Source organism: Nycticebus coucang, chromosome 10 (genome assembly GCF_027406575.1).
Source record: "Nycticebus coucang isolate mNycCou1 chromosome 10, mNycCou1.pri, whole genome shotgun sequence".
Taxonomy (NCBI): domain Eukaryota; kingdom Metazoa; phylum Chordata; class Mammalia; order Primates; family Lorisidae; genus Nycticebus; species Nycticebus coucang.
Genome location: NC_069789.1, coordinates 131,678,646 through 131,695,857, shown reverse-complemented (window position 1 = coordinate 131,695,857; position 17,212 = coordinate 131,678,646). Strand labels below are relative to the sequence as shown.

Here is a 17,212-nt window from a genome sequence, read left to right as displayed (position 1 = left end):
AGGAGGGCTGCCTGCCTCCAGGAAGCCGGCCCAGCAGTGTCCTTCACACCAGGCGAGGGTGGATGGGAAGGTAACATCAGGCATTGGCTGGGGTCTCAGGAGCCCTTTTCCTCTTAGCTTCATGCTCTTAGCCACTTCTCACCCTGTCCCTAAATAGTAGTTCACAACACTGCCCAACATTGCCATGGTATGTGCAGAAACCTCAGTGGGATCGACCCTTCAGACACCAGGCAGGCAGCCCTGGAGTGCAAGGTGGGGCCAGCCAGGCTGTACGGCGTCCTGGTTGTTTCCCCAGCAGAAGGTTCCTTCTGTCTCCTCATCCATTCATGGTAAGATGCTTAAAGCAACTCTGGCCTATTTTTAGAAGAGTGTGAGTTCTGCATTTCACGTGGCCGTACTTCTACACCCTCTAACTTTAGTGTAGAGCCTGCCCTGGCCTTCATGTTTGCTTGGGGTAAGGGGTGGGGGCGCTGCCCGCCTGCGTCCAGGATGGGTCTCATCCTGGCCGGGTCTCCTACAATCAATCCTCTTCTCATCTCCTTGTTCTTTTATTTATTATTTTTTTCCTTTTTTTCAACAGTCCTGTTCACTGTCTTGTTGAAATCACAAGTAGCACAAGTGAGAGTTGTAGGCTTCAGCCCCCCACTGGCTTCCCTTTGCGAGGGCAGGAATCATACTGACATGGGGAGTAAAATATTCCCAATGTTCCGTCCCTGTTCTCTGCTCCACTCAAAGTAGACGTGGTTTCTAAACTGGTCTACCAGGCTGATCTCCTGAAGAAGCTGGGCTTTGCCAAACCAAAGTATTATTCCTATACTTCTCGTCTCTACTTTGGTTAGAAATCCCCACTGTGATGACCCTATCCGGAGGTTTGTCGGAAGAGCTAATGTCCTTATGTTTCCTATGGAAGAGCTCTGTTCTTATGGGGTATACACGTGTTTGAAGAAGCATCAGAAATCCTCACAGTGCAGTATTCTCAGGCCCTGCCCTGATTTATGCATGCCTGCTTCCTAACTTTTAAAATCCAAGTCCTAAATTCCTTTGTATCAGAGACCCAGGGTCCTGACCGACGTGCACTGCTTGTTCTCGGCAAACGCATTTCTGATTCTGGGCAGAAGAAAGAGCCGACCAGGGCTGAGGCCAGCCCTGCCCAGTTGGGTGGAGAGAAGTGCACCACCCGTGCCAGTGTTGAGAGCTCGGGTGTGCACAATCTAAAGTTCTTTCCACAGAGGTCAGCACGCTAGCCCATCACGGGCATGGTGAGGAAGAGATTGAGCCGTGTGGATTAAACTGGAGGACTTGCATTGTTCCCTCTGGAGTGGGAAAGGTCCGGCTGTGGGTCTGATCGCGTGCCATAAAATCCCACTCCAGTCCCAGCCTCCTTTCTCGAGGTGACGCACAGCCTCCGGCATGGCTTGTGTTTCTTTATTTTTTCTTCTGTGTACAAGGGCTCTCCAGTGCCATAGCAGAACTTGAAAGTGCCCTCGGTTTTGCTGAAATGAATGTGACCTTGGTTTTATGACTGGGGCAGGATCCACCTGAGTATTTAAATTGGGGTGGGGTTGGGGGGCAGCCCTGGCATCCCCGGCGAGGCAGACAAGCTTTGTGTCTAGATAGAGAAATTCTGATGGAATAGTTGGGTCAGCGTATAGCTTGGCCATCAGCAGAGCATGGAAGAGACAGGGTTCCCTGAGGACGAGCGCCCAGGCCAGTCTGCACAGCACCGTGGGGCTGGCTGGAGGGAAAGGTTAAAGAGTCTGTTGCACCCTGGAGTTTGGGGATTTGAAAAGTGACTGGGTGACCCTACCTCCTTGCCTTTCAAACCTGAGACAGATGGCCAGAGTGAGGGGTTGTGGCATGTTGGGGCTCACAAGTGTGCTTGATCCTTCATTGAGCCTGGGGTGGGGGGATGTAGAAGCATTAAAGTCAGAGGTAGTAAGGAGGGGACAATCCCCCGTGCCCTCAGGACCTCTGCTCTGCCTCACCGCCACTCAGGGGAGCCCAGCTGAGCAGGAGGGGCCTGTCAGCATGTTGATCGTGGGGGGCTCCAGGCCCTGGAGGCTGTGGCTGGCAGACCAAGTGACCCCTGCAGGCCTGGGGAAAGCTAGTAAGAAGGCAAAGTCACTCCTAGCGGGGACCCAGCTTTCCCAGTTTGTCATTCTTGGGTTATGGGGAAACCTTTCCTAGCTCACATTTTGCCTGTGACAGTGGAATAACTTCTATAGTAGAGAGAATTGGGTCCCCTCCTCTCCTTAACAGACCCTTGTGCTGGCATTTCTTCAACGCACATGTTTTAAAATGTGTGGTGAGATGGACCCTGATGATCAGACCGAACTCTCAAAGTTGACTTCTGTCCCCCACAAACCTTGTTGACTTCTCCACATAGGCAGTCTTGAAACAGTCACTGCTTTACTGGCCACTCGGTCTGAAGCAGGGAGGGCACGTGTCTTCTTGAAGAGTCAAAAGAGTAAATACGTGAGGCTGTTGGGTCGCGTGGTCTCTGCCGCAGCCACTCAAGTCTGGGTAGGAGCCTTGAGGAGCCACAGATGCTATGCGGACGGACGGGCGCAGCGGTGTCCAGTATGTTAGATGTCTGAACACATGCCTGGCTGGAATGGTCGGAGCCTGCCACACCTCACCCCAGTGTAAAGAAGTTCCTGTGGTCTCCCATAGAGAAAAATGCAGAAGCTTGTCCTCTGTTGCCCCACTGACAGATCAAATCTATCCCTATTGGACAAGTGCTTAGGGCAGGAAGTAAGTCCTGCTCTCGAGACCACCTTGACCAAGAAACATGGAGAACGTCGGTGGTCAGTTAGAGACCCCCAAGGAGCCAGGGCTGGGCTGCGTGGACACAGTGAGGACCACAGGCTGTGATGTGCTGCCAAGGGCACTTGGAACACTCCTGGTCTTGCAGAAGGGTCTGTAGTGTGGACCACAGAGTCCCACCCTGCAGAGAGTGTGGGAGTCAGGCAGGACCCACAGCCACAAGGCAGGGTGGTCGGCCTGGGCGTGTGGGAGACCCTGGGCTCCCACCGCAGGGGTCCTGTCCCTGGTGCTGCCTTGCTGGGTGTAGAGCCAGAATAGTGGTCATCCCTTCTCTTCTCCTCCAAGAATCACGGATTCTCACATAGATTGGCTTCCGAGACTGTGGGTGAAGCACCACTTTCCACCCATTTTCTTTGCTGATGGCCAATTTGCCATTGACCTTCAGGGTCCACCCTGTCCCCGGTCACAGTTGAGTCCAGGGCCTGCTTAACCCTAGTGAAGAGGATCATTGGCCAGCCATGAAGTCCAAGGGCAGAGCTTTCAAAGTGAATCCAAGTCACCACCCCATTCTGCCTGGCCTGCCCCTGCTGGCTTCTCACAAGAGGCTGCAGAACTTTTCTCTTTGCCTGTGGTGGGACAGAGCATTAGTGTAGTACAGAAAGTGGCACCCCTGGACGGCCGTCCCCTGCCCCCTGCACAGGCTTGCTGTGTGTGCACTGTGCCCCTTTGGACGGCAGCCCTCTTGGAACCCTGCTGGTGCTCTTCTCCCCACCCACTTCCCTCTTTTTTAAATTAAGAGGGAATGCCACTGACGCAATGTCATTTGCACTGCGGGACGACAGGACTGTTGTGTGAATACCATTGTATTTGCCAAATGGCCCACTCGTCATTTCAGAAGAAACAAATGGATGGTGTCTGTGAGTCGGCAAACACTGGAGACATTTAGCCTTGTTTATGTTCCTTCCCTTTTGCTGCCTATTTTTGGCTCCAAAAGCTACTGTCGGAATCAAGAGGGTCTCTGAAGCAGGGGAGAAGTCTGGTGGTGTTCATCCTGGTTGCCGTGTCCGTATCCTCCTTATATTGTGTTATACCTGCTACCCAGGGCCAAACCGAGGTGGGAGGAGAGAGCAATAAAGCCCTTTGGTTAAAAAAAAAATCCATTTCTGTATGGTATGTGCCCCCCACACTCCCCATGATGACTTAAGATCGGGAGGGAGGAAGAGGAAGTTGAGAGAAGAGCATGTTGTTAGAACAGATACCCACGTCACTGGGGAAATGCAAACTGTTCAAGCAGGACCAGCCACCACCGTCTAAAATAAGGACTGTGACCCTACAGATGTCTCGACCTGGACGCAGGTACCCCGGGTTTAAGCTTTGGCATCAATCTCCCTTCTTAAGCTGCTGAATCAAAGTAGTGGTTGGAACCAACAGCCATCTAGATACAAGCCACATCTTAGCTGCTAAAGGAATCAAGTTTTTTTCCCCTTCTTTCTTTTCTTTTTTTTTTCTTTTTTTTCTTTTTTTTTTTTGTAAATTTCAGATGTTGTGTGCAAGGCCCAGGTTTCAAATAAGTAGTAATTATCTCCTATTACTTAGCCCTGCTCAATAGCACCTCTCCGCCTAATTGCCAACCTGCTCTAATCAGGCAGACTATTCTTGCTTTAGCCAGAGACGGAAGGACCAAATTTCATAACTATTGCTTTATTGCCATTATTCCATTAAACAATTAAGGGATGTGGCCCTACCCTTTGCTTTCCAATGCCCGTCACCCCAATGGTTTCTGGATTGTTTAATGAATCTGCGCATTTTCTTACAGGTAAGTGACACCCCTGTCCTAGTCGGTCTATCTGGACTTGCCCTTGTCTGTTCGTGGTCCTCGGTGATTACCTGCAGCTTGTTAATCGTGTAAAGTCAAGAGAAGAATGTATACACATATGTGTGTTGAATAAATAATTGCTACTGGTGTAGGTGTGTGTATACACACGGCACACCAACCCACAGTGTATATAGCAGAGAATCGGAGGCTAAAAATATTGCCCATATGTTCTTCTATTAGGCGTGGATTGCAAAGGCTTAGGAACTCGAATGGGAGAGAACATTCCCTCCAAGTCATAAATCCCTAGTGACAAATGCTGGTGGATTACAAGTCCCTTCACCTGTGGAAACACCTGGCTGGGGGATGATGGGGGCTGCTCCACCAGCCCTCCTGAGCTTCCAGAGGTGGGCTTGTCTGCAACCCGCTTGTGTCTGGTCGTCCTGAACTTTGTAACACTTTGAAGAATTCAGAAAACGTGCAGTAATTCTCTTTCTGCCTAGTATTTAAGCAGAAATATTGCTAGTTTAATATTGTGTCAGGTCGTTCTATTAACCAGGAACAGATGACAATAAAAATCCCACCTTGACATCCGCGGTTAAAAAATGGGGATGGAAGAAGCAAAATGTGTAAACTTGTACGGGGGTTATCGTGCGCTTTGGAATAGAGTATTGTTGAAGTAATTAGAAGACATATTAAGGTGTTCCTGATAATGAAGGCATGTAAGTTATAATCATTGTAGCATTCTGAATAAGTGTCAAACTATATCTTTAAGTGTGCTGTATGCTGAGTTACAAGTTAGGTCATTTATGAATGGAATGTAAAAAAATAATACTTAAAATGCTTCAATAACTTATCTTGGTATTGCTAATAAAAAAAAAAGCTGTGAAACATTAGTGCAGTTTTGAGTCATTATGTTAATTCATTCCCCAACACCCTTCACCCTGACATTCTTCCCTCTGGTGGGAGCCTGAACAGGACACGGGGATACTATTGACACTGCTCCTGGGAGAGACTGTTGCAATTTTCCATCCGACAGTGGGCCCTAAGAAGAGAATTCAAGGGCCCTCCCAGTTTGGGTGGGTTGACTGGGGTGGGGGGCAGGGCCTGGCCCACAGGCCCATCTCTCTATACAAGTGACTTGCTGGAGTCTAGGCCACACAACCACACACGCGACCTTGGCTTAGGGGACCTTGACTTGGGCACGGAGCGTGCGGGCCACCACACTCATCCCAGATGTGGAGCCCAGCCTCCCTGCAGCAAGCCTTCGCACTTTCTTTTCATCCCGTGAAGGGTAGTTTTTGTTGGAAGAGATTCAGGATCAGCGGCGTTTGGGGATGTTTTTGTTCTGCGGGGACGTTGAGGGGGGTGTGCCTGTGTTTGTGGCTGTTCTTCCGTCCACCTCGCCTCCTGGTGGGGAGAGGTGTGTGTGGGAATGAAAGATTTTGCTTTTTGGATGTGTTGCTTGGTTTTGCTGCCCATGAGCTGGACTTACCATCCTGCCATTCCAAGGGCTTTTCCAAGCTTCTTTGCTTGGGTGTGTTTTACAAACTTTTACATTTTGTATACCTCCCCACTCTCCGTCTAATTGATCCTTGGGGTAGGGGCACAGAATCTAAAGCCCCGAGTCTATTTCCCATGCCTCCCAATCAAGAAAGTATTCCGTGGATAGCAAGGGAATGGAATAGAAGCTTGGAAATGTCCATCCTAAGGGACCACCCTGGCCTTAGCAACAGGATGCCTGCCTCCCTTTGACGGGTTGAAACTTTTGACCCCAGAAGTCACAGTATGGCATTAGGTTGTCTCTTATTTGAGAGAAGAGGTTAAGAGTGAGAGATTCTGCATCTGAGAAGCTGTGATGAAAGCCCCAAATGGAAAAACCCCTTTAAGAAAGCGGCTAGCTATCCTAGTGCCCAGGGTCTGCAGCTGGTGCCCAATTCTTCCCATAGGAAGCTGAGGACACATACTGTGGATTCCAAAGGAGAATGTGACAGGTCCCCAAAAGCCTAGCAAAGGTGATGTGAAGGACCCCGGCCTCCAGGCCCCAGGTGCGCACGGCCACACCCAAGCAGGGCTAGTTTCTACCCCCATCGTAAGGCCTGAGCTTGCACAGAAAGGAGGGACCTGGGAGCGTTCTGCCTTTATTTCCAGCATCCCTTGAGTCTGGAGAACGGCCCCAAAGAGAAGTGAGGTGGACGTGGGGAGAGAATTCATCTAGGCCTTTTCTCACGTCCTCTGTCCAGCACATTGCCCCGGCATTGTTGGTCACTCACAGTCCCTCTGCACGCTCCCTGGAGCCCTTACAGACACCACAGCACCTGCTGGCCTCATCAGTCTGCCCCGATGGGACTCAGGGGGTCCACATGCAGCCAGAGGGGCCGGGCCTCAAAGTAGGGAAGAAAGAAGCTTCAGAAGGGAGCAGATCATCCCGGGCCCTCGTGCTGACAGCTGAGAAGGCTCCCTGGAGCCCAGTGTTCAGAAGTCTGCTGTTTTCCCTTCCTTCCAGGGGGGCCCAATCCCCCTAACGGGGCCTCCGAGCTAGAGGACTTGGAGCATTTCCACTCCCAAAGCAGAGGGTAGCTCCTACGTCACTCCCCAGACGTAACTTCTCAAGCTTCAAGAGATATTCGTAGATTCTCATTCTCCAGCCTGCTCCCCACAGCTCTCATTTCAGGGTTCCAACCATCCTCTGCTTCCCACCCACTTCCTTCCCCTTCTCACCAACTGAGAGTTCTTGGAAATATCCCGCCTGCAGCCTGCAGGGGTGGGCGGGTGCTGGGAGGATTGGCCCTCTGGCATAAGCCAACTCACCCTCAAAGCCCTGCGCCAGGGCTGGCAATTCTGTTTCCTACAAAATCCTGCCCCACGGCTGCCACCCATTCCCACGCGGGTTTAGAACAGGCCCTGCCCATTTGGACGCGAAGGTGGGGCAGACACAAAGTTCAGTGTTGGATCTGCTCTTGGCCCTACAGGCTATAACATGGACTCACCAGGCTGCAGTGGAGAAGGGACGCCCCTTGTATACACAGCAGAGTTTCAAGGAGATATTGGTGACTTAAGATGGGACAGACCAGGTACTTTGCAGGAAGAGTCTTCAAATCCACTTCTTTCTTTACACATGTTTGGAAATGTGTCTGCTTTGATGATATTTAGTTATTCTGGTGGGTGAAAACAAGGAATCTAAACTTTGGGAGATGCTCATTGCATAATACCGTTTACTTTTTCTCAGAGAAACTTGACAATGATTCAATCATGTCTGGAAATGCACAGCAGCACGTTGGCGATATTGTCTCTGCCTGAGCAGACTTAGGCTTTTGAGCAAACAATGTGCATTTTCAAGGTTACAGTTGGGGGACTCTGCACAGCTCTTTCACTAGAAAAATAAAACAAAAGCAACTGTTTGTGCACCCTGACATTGACTGGCCTCACTGTCAGCACCAGGGGATCGCCTCTGGTGCTGTCTATGGAGCTGACCAGACACACCCATGTCATGATAACTCCCTGCTCACCAGGTTAAGTTTTCTTTTTGAACTTCTGTTATTGTCAAATTAACATAACATACTCTCAATTATCCACATAAAAGGAGAAAGGCAGCCGTACAGGTAAAGCAAACTTGCAATTAATTTATCGAGTTATTGCTCTTTTCATGTGACAGACAAACTGCTTCTCTGAGTCAAGTGCTTGGGTACGGCTGGGGCTGACCACAGGCCAGGGTGCTGTGAGGTGTGCCTTGCACCTGGGCATGGGCCCAAGGTGAACGTTCCGCTGGGCTGCAGACTGGGCTCAATGGGTGACGAGGGGTCCACACTATGTTGCGCTCTGTCTTATCAAGGAGCAGGGTCATTAACTTCCAGCCACCTCAGACTCCTAGGGGCCTAGTTGGAATCTCCCTAACGCAGGTCCTGAGATGAGGAATGGGGTGCAGCTGGTCCATGTGGGAGGCAATCCCAGGAAGCATGAGTGAGGGAGTGGGGAAGGGAGACAGAAGGGAGGCGAGAATTGACACAGGTATGTTCATTAGACAACCATCTGCAGAGGGACGGGGGGGCTCCGTCCTTGGGGGACCATCTAACATGCTGTGTGCCGTTCCCTGGAACTCTCCCTCTGAGGGCTGAAGAAGCTGAGCTGTTTACCCCCCAACACTGCATCTCCCAGTAGTTGAGGGTCACTCCGGCCCACCCAATGGCCAAGCATTCTTTTCATGGCCACAGAATGGCGTCTGGCTGAGAGAAACAAGCAGCCACCCCTATGCCAAGTGACCAGGAGGGAAGTGTCCGCTGCAGGTGGGAGGGAACCCTTTGGCCCAGAACGTTTGACACCCTCCTGGGTCCACTACAGAAGGTCACAAATCTGCCAGAGCCAGGGATGAGAACAGATGTGCATTCCCTCCTTCCTCGTGGGAAATGACCTACAGATTGTAAATACTGAGAAGTCGCAGCCTCTCGGCTGTAGACAGGTGCACAGGAGGCAGGCTGGGAGCTGGGGTAGGGGATCAGGAGGCCAGGTGTCCAGGCAGCAGCTGTGCTCCAGGGAGCTGAGACATCCCACTTCTCTTCCCTGGGCTCTTCCCTTATCAGCGGAAGGAGTGGCAGCCTGGAGGTGCTCTCAGCACCGTCTACAGCCCCCACCACTCTTCTAGCCTTGATTTCCTGACATCCTTTTTGGGACCCTGTCAGTCCTAGGCGACTCTGTAACTGCAGTTATAGAGCCACACTGCGGTTTCCACAAGTATATGAGCTTGTGCGATTTCAGTCTGGGCAAGCCCACCCACCACGGTGGGGCACGGAGCATGCGACTACTGGCCTTACCATGAAGATACTTTCATTAAACGCTAAGGAGACTGTTGAGGAATTCCTCTTTTAATTCTAGATCTCAGTCAAAATAGGAAAAAAGAAATGGGGCCCTGATGAGCCTGGATCATCACATTCATGGAAGTAAAAGGGAAACTTGATTTGACCTTTCTTTCTTTTTTTTTTTTTTTTTTCTTTTGTAGAGACAGAGTCTCACTGTATCGCCCTTGGGTAGAGTGCCGTGGCCTCACACAGCTCACAGCAACCTCCAACTCCTGGGCTTAGGTGATTCTCTTTCCTCAGCCTCCCGAGTAGCTGGGACTACAGGCGCCCGCCACAACGCCCGGCTATTTTTTGGTTGCAGTTTGGCCGGGGTTGGGTTTGAACCCACCACCTTCTGCATATGGGGCCAGCGCCCTACTCACTGAGCCACAGGCGCCGCCCTGACCTTTCTTTCTTTTTATTTTTTAATCTCTTGTGTTCACCATGAAGGCTGAGAAGATACTATTGTCTGAGATGATTAAAGTTTCTTCGAACACTTTACAGACACCCACCTGTTCACCCAGTGTGCCCCTCTTGGACATAGGTACCTACACACTCACTGGTGACCCTCAGAGGGACAGAACACAGGGGCTCAGGCATCCGTGTCGCTCGCCCGGATGCGGAAGTAGCTCCCTCGTTCACTTTTGTGACATCTCCACCTGCCATCCTCAGGTTCCCTCGGCCACTCAGAATCACTCTCGGCTAGACAGCTCCCCTGGTTTGGGGTGATCTGTGCTATTTCCACTTGCAAACCCCTTGAGTCCTTGGCTTTTTTGCTTTCAATTGAATGTCTCATCATAGCCATGTCTCAGACAGAATTGCCTGGGCATTGTCATCATCCAGTGGGACACTGGTGTGCCCTTAAGAGCATAAAAGGAATGTGAGTAACTTGGACATCTTCACGTTATCCTCGTATCAGGTATTTTAGGATTTCCACCCCTTTCAGGCCCCAGGCAGAGCACCTAGGGAAACCCAGAACCCGCTGAGCAGGTGGGGAATCTGGTGGGGTGTTACGGAGCAAGGTGCCCTCCCCCTTCCCAGGGTTACTCACCCCTAGAAGGCCTCTCAGGGGATGGCCAGCCCAGATCCCTTCAACTCCTGGAAGGAGGTCGTCTGGGGATCTACAGGGAACTCTCTGGGAGGATTCGTGAGCCCATTCCTGAGACAGGGAAACATACCCCTGTTGGCTCCTACTGAGCTATTGCTATTTTCTAAAGGATTTACAGTTAAGAATTAAAAAAAAAAAATCTCTGGGGTCCATCAGTGTGAACAAGATCCTTGTACTAGTAGCTTTTGTGTTTCATTAAAACTTTGGGCCCTAAGTGTCATCTCTGAATTACACTCAGGGCAATTGTTTAATGTTAAATCACAAGGAGAACTTCCTTGAAGCCTTTGGGGCAAATGCCCCCCACAAAGTGAATAATTAGTCACCTCTCACTCCCAGGTGTTAAAAACAGGAGGTAATGCTGGGGGTGGGGGTGGTGAAGTCCCCCAGTCTTTTTTGTGATGGTGGGTTTTTCAACAGGAGCTGCTGCTTGGTGAGGCAGTTGATAGGGCCTGGGTCTGGCAGGCAGGCTGACCTCTAGGGGCTGGAAGGTATGGGCCGGGGGGTGGGGGGGCAGCGGGGGCTTGTGGGTTGGGCCTGGGCATGAGGACCCTCCATTGAGCCCTCCCCAACCCAACAACCCCAGAGGGGGAGCCCACAGGCCTCAGGACCTCCAAACTGGACGCCATTCCCACCATGTCGGGTGTCCCTAGGGCAGTGTGGGGCAGGGGGTGGCCAGCCCGGGGGACCTGGGTTAGGGAGAAGGGAGGAGAGAGCCATGGAGGGACCAGAGCAAAGAGGACAGGAGTGAAGAGGGAAAGGGCAAAGGTGGAGACACAGGTAAAGGGCAGGAGGGAAGAAGGCCAGGGCCAGAGAATGGCAGACCCAGAGGATAAAATGAAAGGTAAGAGCCTGGGGTAGGGGTGGCACCTGTCCTCAGTCCCAGCTTCTTGGGACACTAAGGCAGGAGGATCCCTTGAGCCCAGGAGTTTGAGGTCAGCCTGGGCAATAAAGCAAGACCCTGGCTCTAAAAACAAATAAAATAATAAAGGAAAGGGAAAATGATAGAGATTGCTTCTCGAGGACGAGGAAGAGTAGGAAAGGGGGTGGGGGAGGGGTGAGGAAGGGACAGGAGAGAGGTCTTAGCCTGCTGGGCAGCAGAGGATGGCGTGGCCAGGGCTGTGGATGTGCCGGGTCCCCAGCTCCCGGCGCTGGGCAGGGGAGAGGCGCCTGGTGGCTCTTCCTGAGAAAGTCCAGAGGCTGCTGCCCGTCAGGGGTCAGGCCAGCCGAGGAGCACAGCCCCGGGCCCGCCAGCCTGGAGCCCCCGCCTCCCTCCTCCCACTGGCTCTCCCGGCTGCTAGTTTCAGGGAGGAAATGCTGCAGCTTAATCAGAATTATTTACAAGATAATGGTCCATTGTTTGCACTAAGACAGATGTTGTCTGTGGGAACTTTGAGTTTTATGCTCTTTTCCCTGCTCTGCCTTCACTGGGTGCAGATGGGATTGAAGTAATGTGAGTTATTATTCCCCATATTGGAAATTTGGGGAAGCTTCTTCCCTCCAGCCTGGGCTCAGCTGGGCTGCCGAACAGGGATGGACCCAGCAGGCAGAGGTGGAGGATGGGCCCTGTGGTCCTCTCACAGCCCCTCCAGCAGCCTGTGAATAAGAAGGTCTGGTTTCCTGAGGGGAGGGTCAGTGCAATGGCCTGGTCAGGTGGACAGAAAGGGCCTTGCGGTCACTGTTGACATCTCAAATGAGGGACAGAAGGAAAGATCAATCCCTGTGAGGCTTGTGTAGAGTCTCCCCCCTCCTTTTTTTTTTTCTTTTTGAGACAGTCTCACTCTGTCACCCTGGGTAGAGTGCCATGGCGTCCTAGCTCACAGCAACCTCAAACTCCTGCCTCAGTGTCCTGAGTAGCTGGGACTACTATGCCTGGCTATAGTTTTTCTATCGCTCTTACTTAAGCTGGTCTCGAACTCATTGAGTTCAGCCAATCCTCCCTCCCTGGCCTCCCAGAGTGCTGGGATTACAGGTGTGAGCCACTGCACCCGGCCTGTTTTAACTTACCATAGAGCTTGCCCTTTGTCTTTTCACGTCACTTTGAGACTCAGATGGGCTTATCACTCCATCCTTCCTTCTTCAAGGGTGAAGTTGGCCAAATGAACAACTGCCCTCCTGCTGACCAGAGGGAGTGGGGCTTGTTCAGAATGAGGAAGGCAAAGATGGAGTGGGAGGAGTCATCATGTTCCTGGACATGCTCCTGGCCTCACCCTCCAGGCCAGCAGCCACCCTGAGGTTGGCCATCTCCATGGGGAGCCCCTGAAGCCAGTCTACTTCTGGGTAACCAGACTCACCTTGTCATCAGAGCCCATTTTATGAATTGGAATACTGAGGCCCAAAGATGTGAGGCAACCAGCCCACAGTCTTTTTTTTTTTTTTTTTCCATTTTTGTCCCACTCAATGGTAAATTCTCCCAGCTCCTCAAGTCATGACCTTCTTGTGATGGGGGTGGGGCCCCTGAACCTCTGCCTGGTTGGCTGCAGGCAGGGCCCGGGAGGAGGGCCGCTAAGGGGCATCAGAGAGGAGTCTACTGAGATGTGTGTGTCTGACGCCAAACACCAATGATAATAAATAAAACTGCTATTATTCATTACGATAGCATCATGTACCAGAATGTATTATCAACTATGCTATACCACTCTACCAATATATGGCATGTCTTACATAAAAGTCTGTGACCAAAAAACAAACCAAAAAAATCAAAGTACTAAAATAGCATAGAATCAGTCACATTCAGATGCTGAAACCAATCAGTAATGGAAAAGAGAAAGCCATTCTTCTTTTTAAATTATTTATTTATTTATTTAATTTTGGATTGATAGAAGGGTCACTTTTATGGCAACTAAGTAGAATCAGGCCGGAATTTGGACAGGTAGAAAGAAACTCGGAAGGACATCACTCCTAACCCTGTCTCCACACCTTGGATGTCTGTAAGAAGTCACCTAGAAATTCAGTTATAACCCAGATACTGTGTTCCACTAAAAACCAGACAAGCTGGGGCCACATCTTGGCTGTGGGGAAGATGACCGCCTCCCCTGTAATTCCCCCAGACCCCAGGAATGGCGACTTAGTCTTAGCAGCAAGATCCCATTTCCTGAGCTCCCCGCCTAAATGTCCAGGTTTATTTTCAAAAAAAAATTGCTTACGATATGCCCTATTTAAAGCTCCTTCTAAATGACAATACAGATGACGTTCTTTCATTTAAGCCTCATAAAAACTCCATGACTTAGATAGATGTGACGTGATTATTGTCCTTCAAATATATGGCCAGATGGAGGTTCAGAGAAACTCCTTACTTGGCCTAAGATCACCCAGCAAGTAAGTAAAGTTGCCGAGATTCAAGCTGGCCAGTAGAGATCTTGTGCATGACCTCCCTGGGCAGTGGGAAGCCCCATGAGTGACCTCCCTGGACAGTGGGGCTCCCTGGCAGTGGACATTCCTGGGTCTGACCTCCCTGGACAGTGAAAATCTGTGATCTCACTAGGCAGCAGGGATCCTCGTGTCTGGCCTCCCTGGACAGTGGACATCCCTGGCTGTGGCCTCTTTGCTGCTTCACCTTGCTAGCACTTTCCCTGTGCCTTTAATCTCATTTCAGAGACATCAACAGCAAACCAACCAACTCACAAATAAATAAAAACAAGCTGTTTTCGGCACCCTGGTACCCTGGAGCTCTGGGCCTCAGGAGAGATGGGGTCATTCCAGGGCGAGTCCCATCCCGGACAGCCTCTGGCTTGCCACCTAGGTGCAGTCAGGACAGGACGCCGAGCAGGGGCACCAGGTGTGAGGCCTTGAACGTGCCACGTGGTCCTGGGCAGGTCCCGTCCTCTCTTAGAATCTTCACCTCTCTGGAAAGGACAGCGTCACGGTGACAATCTCACAATTCCTTCCCTCTCACATCTGTCAATCAGCATTCTCACGACTACGTTGATTCAGTCATTTCCCAGCCTTGAGGGAAAAAAAATAACTGTTATGTCTCCCCCACAATCCCCCTCCCGCCTGCAAGGCCTACAGGAAACCTGACCCCTCGCTTTCAATTGTTCCCCGAGGCCCAAGAGGGGGCAGAGGAGAGTGGGTGGCCCAGCCCCCCCGGGTGCTGCAGGGGGCCCAGCCCTCAACCTGAGGGCAGCTGGGGTCAGACTAGGATAATATTTATCAACCTTATTCTCCTTGTAGCAGGCTCTGACCCAAACCCAGCGTTGCTGGAGATCCCAGATTATGTCTTTTAGGTCCCACAGAGCCGCTTCACATGGGCCCAATTACCTCTGTCAAGTGGGGGAAGGAGGAGGTCCCCCTCAGTGGGTGGGATCCGAACTTGAGCTTTCCAGAGGTCGACGGCTGGCATCTTGGGCCCTTTGAGCCTGTCACTCCCCAATAGCCAGACCTTTTCTGTTAAAACTGTTTAAATTACAAACCAGTAATAAAAGGATCATATGTGTTTCCCACCGAACAGGTTCTTTAGAGCTATTATGATAATTAAAAGCATATGGTGCCTGTGCCAGGCGGAGGGAAGCCACAGATGTACAAATTAGGTATTATATAAGGGTTTTCTGCGTTTGCCCTTTTAGAGACGTCGAGCTGGAGAAGTTTAAGGAGATGAAATGGCAATCATGCAGGTAGTAGGTAGCATTTTGGATTTTTGGTTTTCGAATCATTAAATATTATAAACTTTTATTTATTTATTTATTTAGTAAGATATCGTAGGAATTAACAGCTCCTGGTGTGTGGAGCAGGTGAGAAACGCACTCCCCGGCTGGGAGGTTACAGGGAAGAGGCGACTTTTCCCACCCACCTCACCAGATCTCAGATGCCAGGATATCTTTTGCATTTTTTATGACATTGTACCGCACAGACAAAGGGGATTATATTTATTAAATATTGAATTATGTTACGATTGAATCAATGGGAGCACAGATGAGATTTTCTTTACGTTCAACTTTTTACTTTTTAAAAGGCAAGGCTACAGGTATTGATGAGCCTCGATGAAGTCATTTGTTTTAATTTGAAATATGCAATTGATTTTGAAAAGGTGATAAATACTGCTAATAAAAAAAGAATGGGGGATCTCTGTGGCATAGCCCCTATCAATGGCATTTCAGAGCAGAGGTACAGGGCAGGTCAAGTTCTGCTGAATCGGTCCTGTTGAAAGGATGCTGGGCGGGCTGGGGACCCGGCAACCTTCAGCCGTGCTCCAGGGTAGCTGGGACGACAGGCTCTTCAGTCCTAATTCCTGGGTACCCCCAGTTAAGTGGGCAAGAACTTAGGACTCTGTCCACTACAGAAAACCTATTGAGCTTCTCTAAAGAGGAAGTGACGGGCGTCCAGGGGGCAGGAGTGCAGCCTCCACCTGTCCTGTCCCACTTTTGGTGCCCCTCCTGGAAATAATCCACCTAGAACCAGGATCACCCGCCCCATTCTGCAGCTTTTTCTTCTTCACCTGATGAGGTGGTGGCTGCAGGAGAAACTTAAGCAGAAAGCCAAGTGACTAATTGGTATGAAATAAATGAGCAGAGAATGCGAGTCACCTGGGCACTCAGATAACCAGAGTTTTCTGAAACGTGGTGTGTGATGATTAAAATCGCCAATAGTGAATAGCGACAAGTTTTGTTCAACATGTTTTTACGTGGAGGTATCTGTTATACATTTTTTTAAGATCTGGGTTGAGGGCAGAAGCTCCTGTGACCAGCGATGCCCTTTCTGATGCTCCTAAGCTGAGTTAGGGGGAGTCTAGCACTTTGGGAAAAGTGGCCTTGGACATGGGCTCCACGGCCACATCCCTGCAGAAGTTGCTCTGTTCACCATTCTCCTTTACCTGCACCTTCTTCCTGGGACAAAAGGCCCATCCACTTTCCTTCCTTCTGGGAGCTGTGATCAGACCTGCCTACCACTCTGCCTCTGGGTTAAATGGCGTCACCAGCGTCCAGCTTGAGACAGGGGTCATCCCAGAGGAAGGCTCTTGAACCTTCTGTCTATAACATATGAACTGCTCAGAGGGCTGTGTACAGCAACTGTTCTCAGCCAGGGGATTTTCTGGCAGGTAGAGGCCATGGACTCTGCTACCCACCTACAGAGCACAAGACAGCCCCAGCTCCACGTCAATAGTGCCACTGTTGAGACATCCCTGGGCACAGGCAGAACCAGGGTCTTCCTGTGAAATTCCAAGCTGGACAAAGGGTGACAAGGCAAGGAAAGGCTTGTGTCCCCCAGATCATTCAGCTTGCTCCTGGACACCACCCTTCTCCCCCAAGTCATGTCATCTTTGGATCTAGGCCTTTAGGAAAAACTGCAGAAATCCCGGTGAGGTGGGGGGGTATGAACTTTGAGCAGAGTTACCTAGCACATTCCTGCCAACTCAAACTAAGCATGTGGGGTGTGCAGAGGGGCGGCAGCCACCCAGCCTGCTGGGAGCCAGCCCCCTTCAGGCTGACTGACGGCAAGCTGGCAATGTTATTATTGTGCACGTAGGTATTACCACTTTAACTTTTACAGAGGTAAAATAACACCTTGTCACTCAGCGCAAGTACCAATCACAAAATGAATTAATTGTAATAACTGTTGTCAACGGAACAAAGGACTTGTTGCTTTCCTAAGCAGATTTCAGTGCCACTGAGAACTGTGTACCGACGTTCCCATTGGGCAGGCTGGCAGAAACCAGTCAGAACATAATTGTATCTGTCTATCTCTTTACTTTGTTTTTAA

At 50.6% G+C, this 17,212-nt stretch overlaps 1 protein-coding gene across 3 annotated transcripts in view; it reads left to right on the top strand.

Moving 5' to 3' along the window:
• Positions 1-17,212, top strand: part of ZNF536 (zinc finger protein 536) — a 336,367-nt gene that overhangs the window by 186,857 nt on the left and 132,298 nt on the right. Inside the window, exon 5 of one of the 3 annotated variants that reach the window (XM_053607796.1) lies at positions 12,601-12,715. The exons of 1 other annotated variant lie outside the window; for it this stretch is intronic. In XM_053607796.1, the coding sequence (XP_053463771.1) occupies positions 12,601-12,605 (5 nt within the window). In that variant the 3' untranslated portion in view covers positions 12,606-12,715. Of the gene's footprint in view, positions 1-4,582; positions 5,476-12,600; positions 12,716-17,212 lie in introns of those variants that run through there. One more of the 3 variants, XM_053607795.1, reaches the window with a different exon arrangement.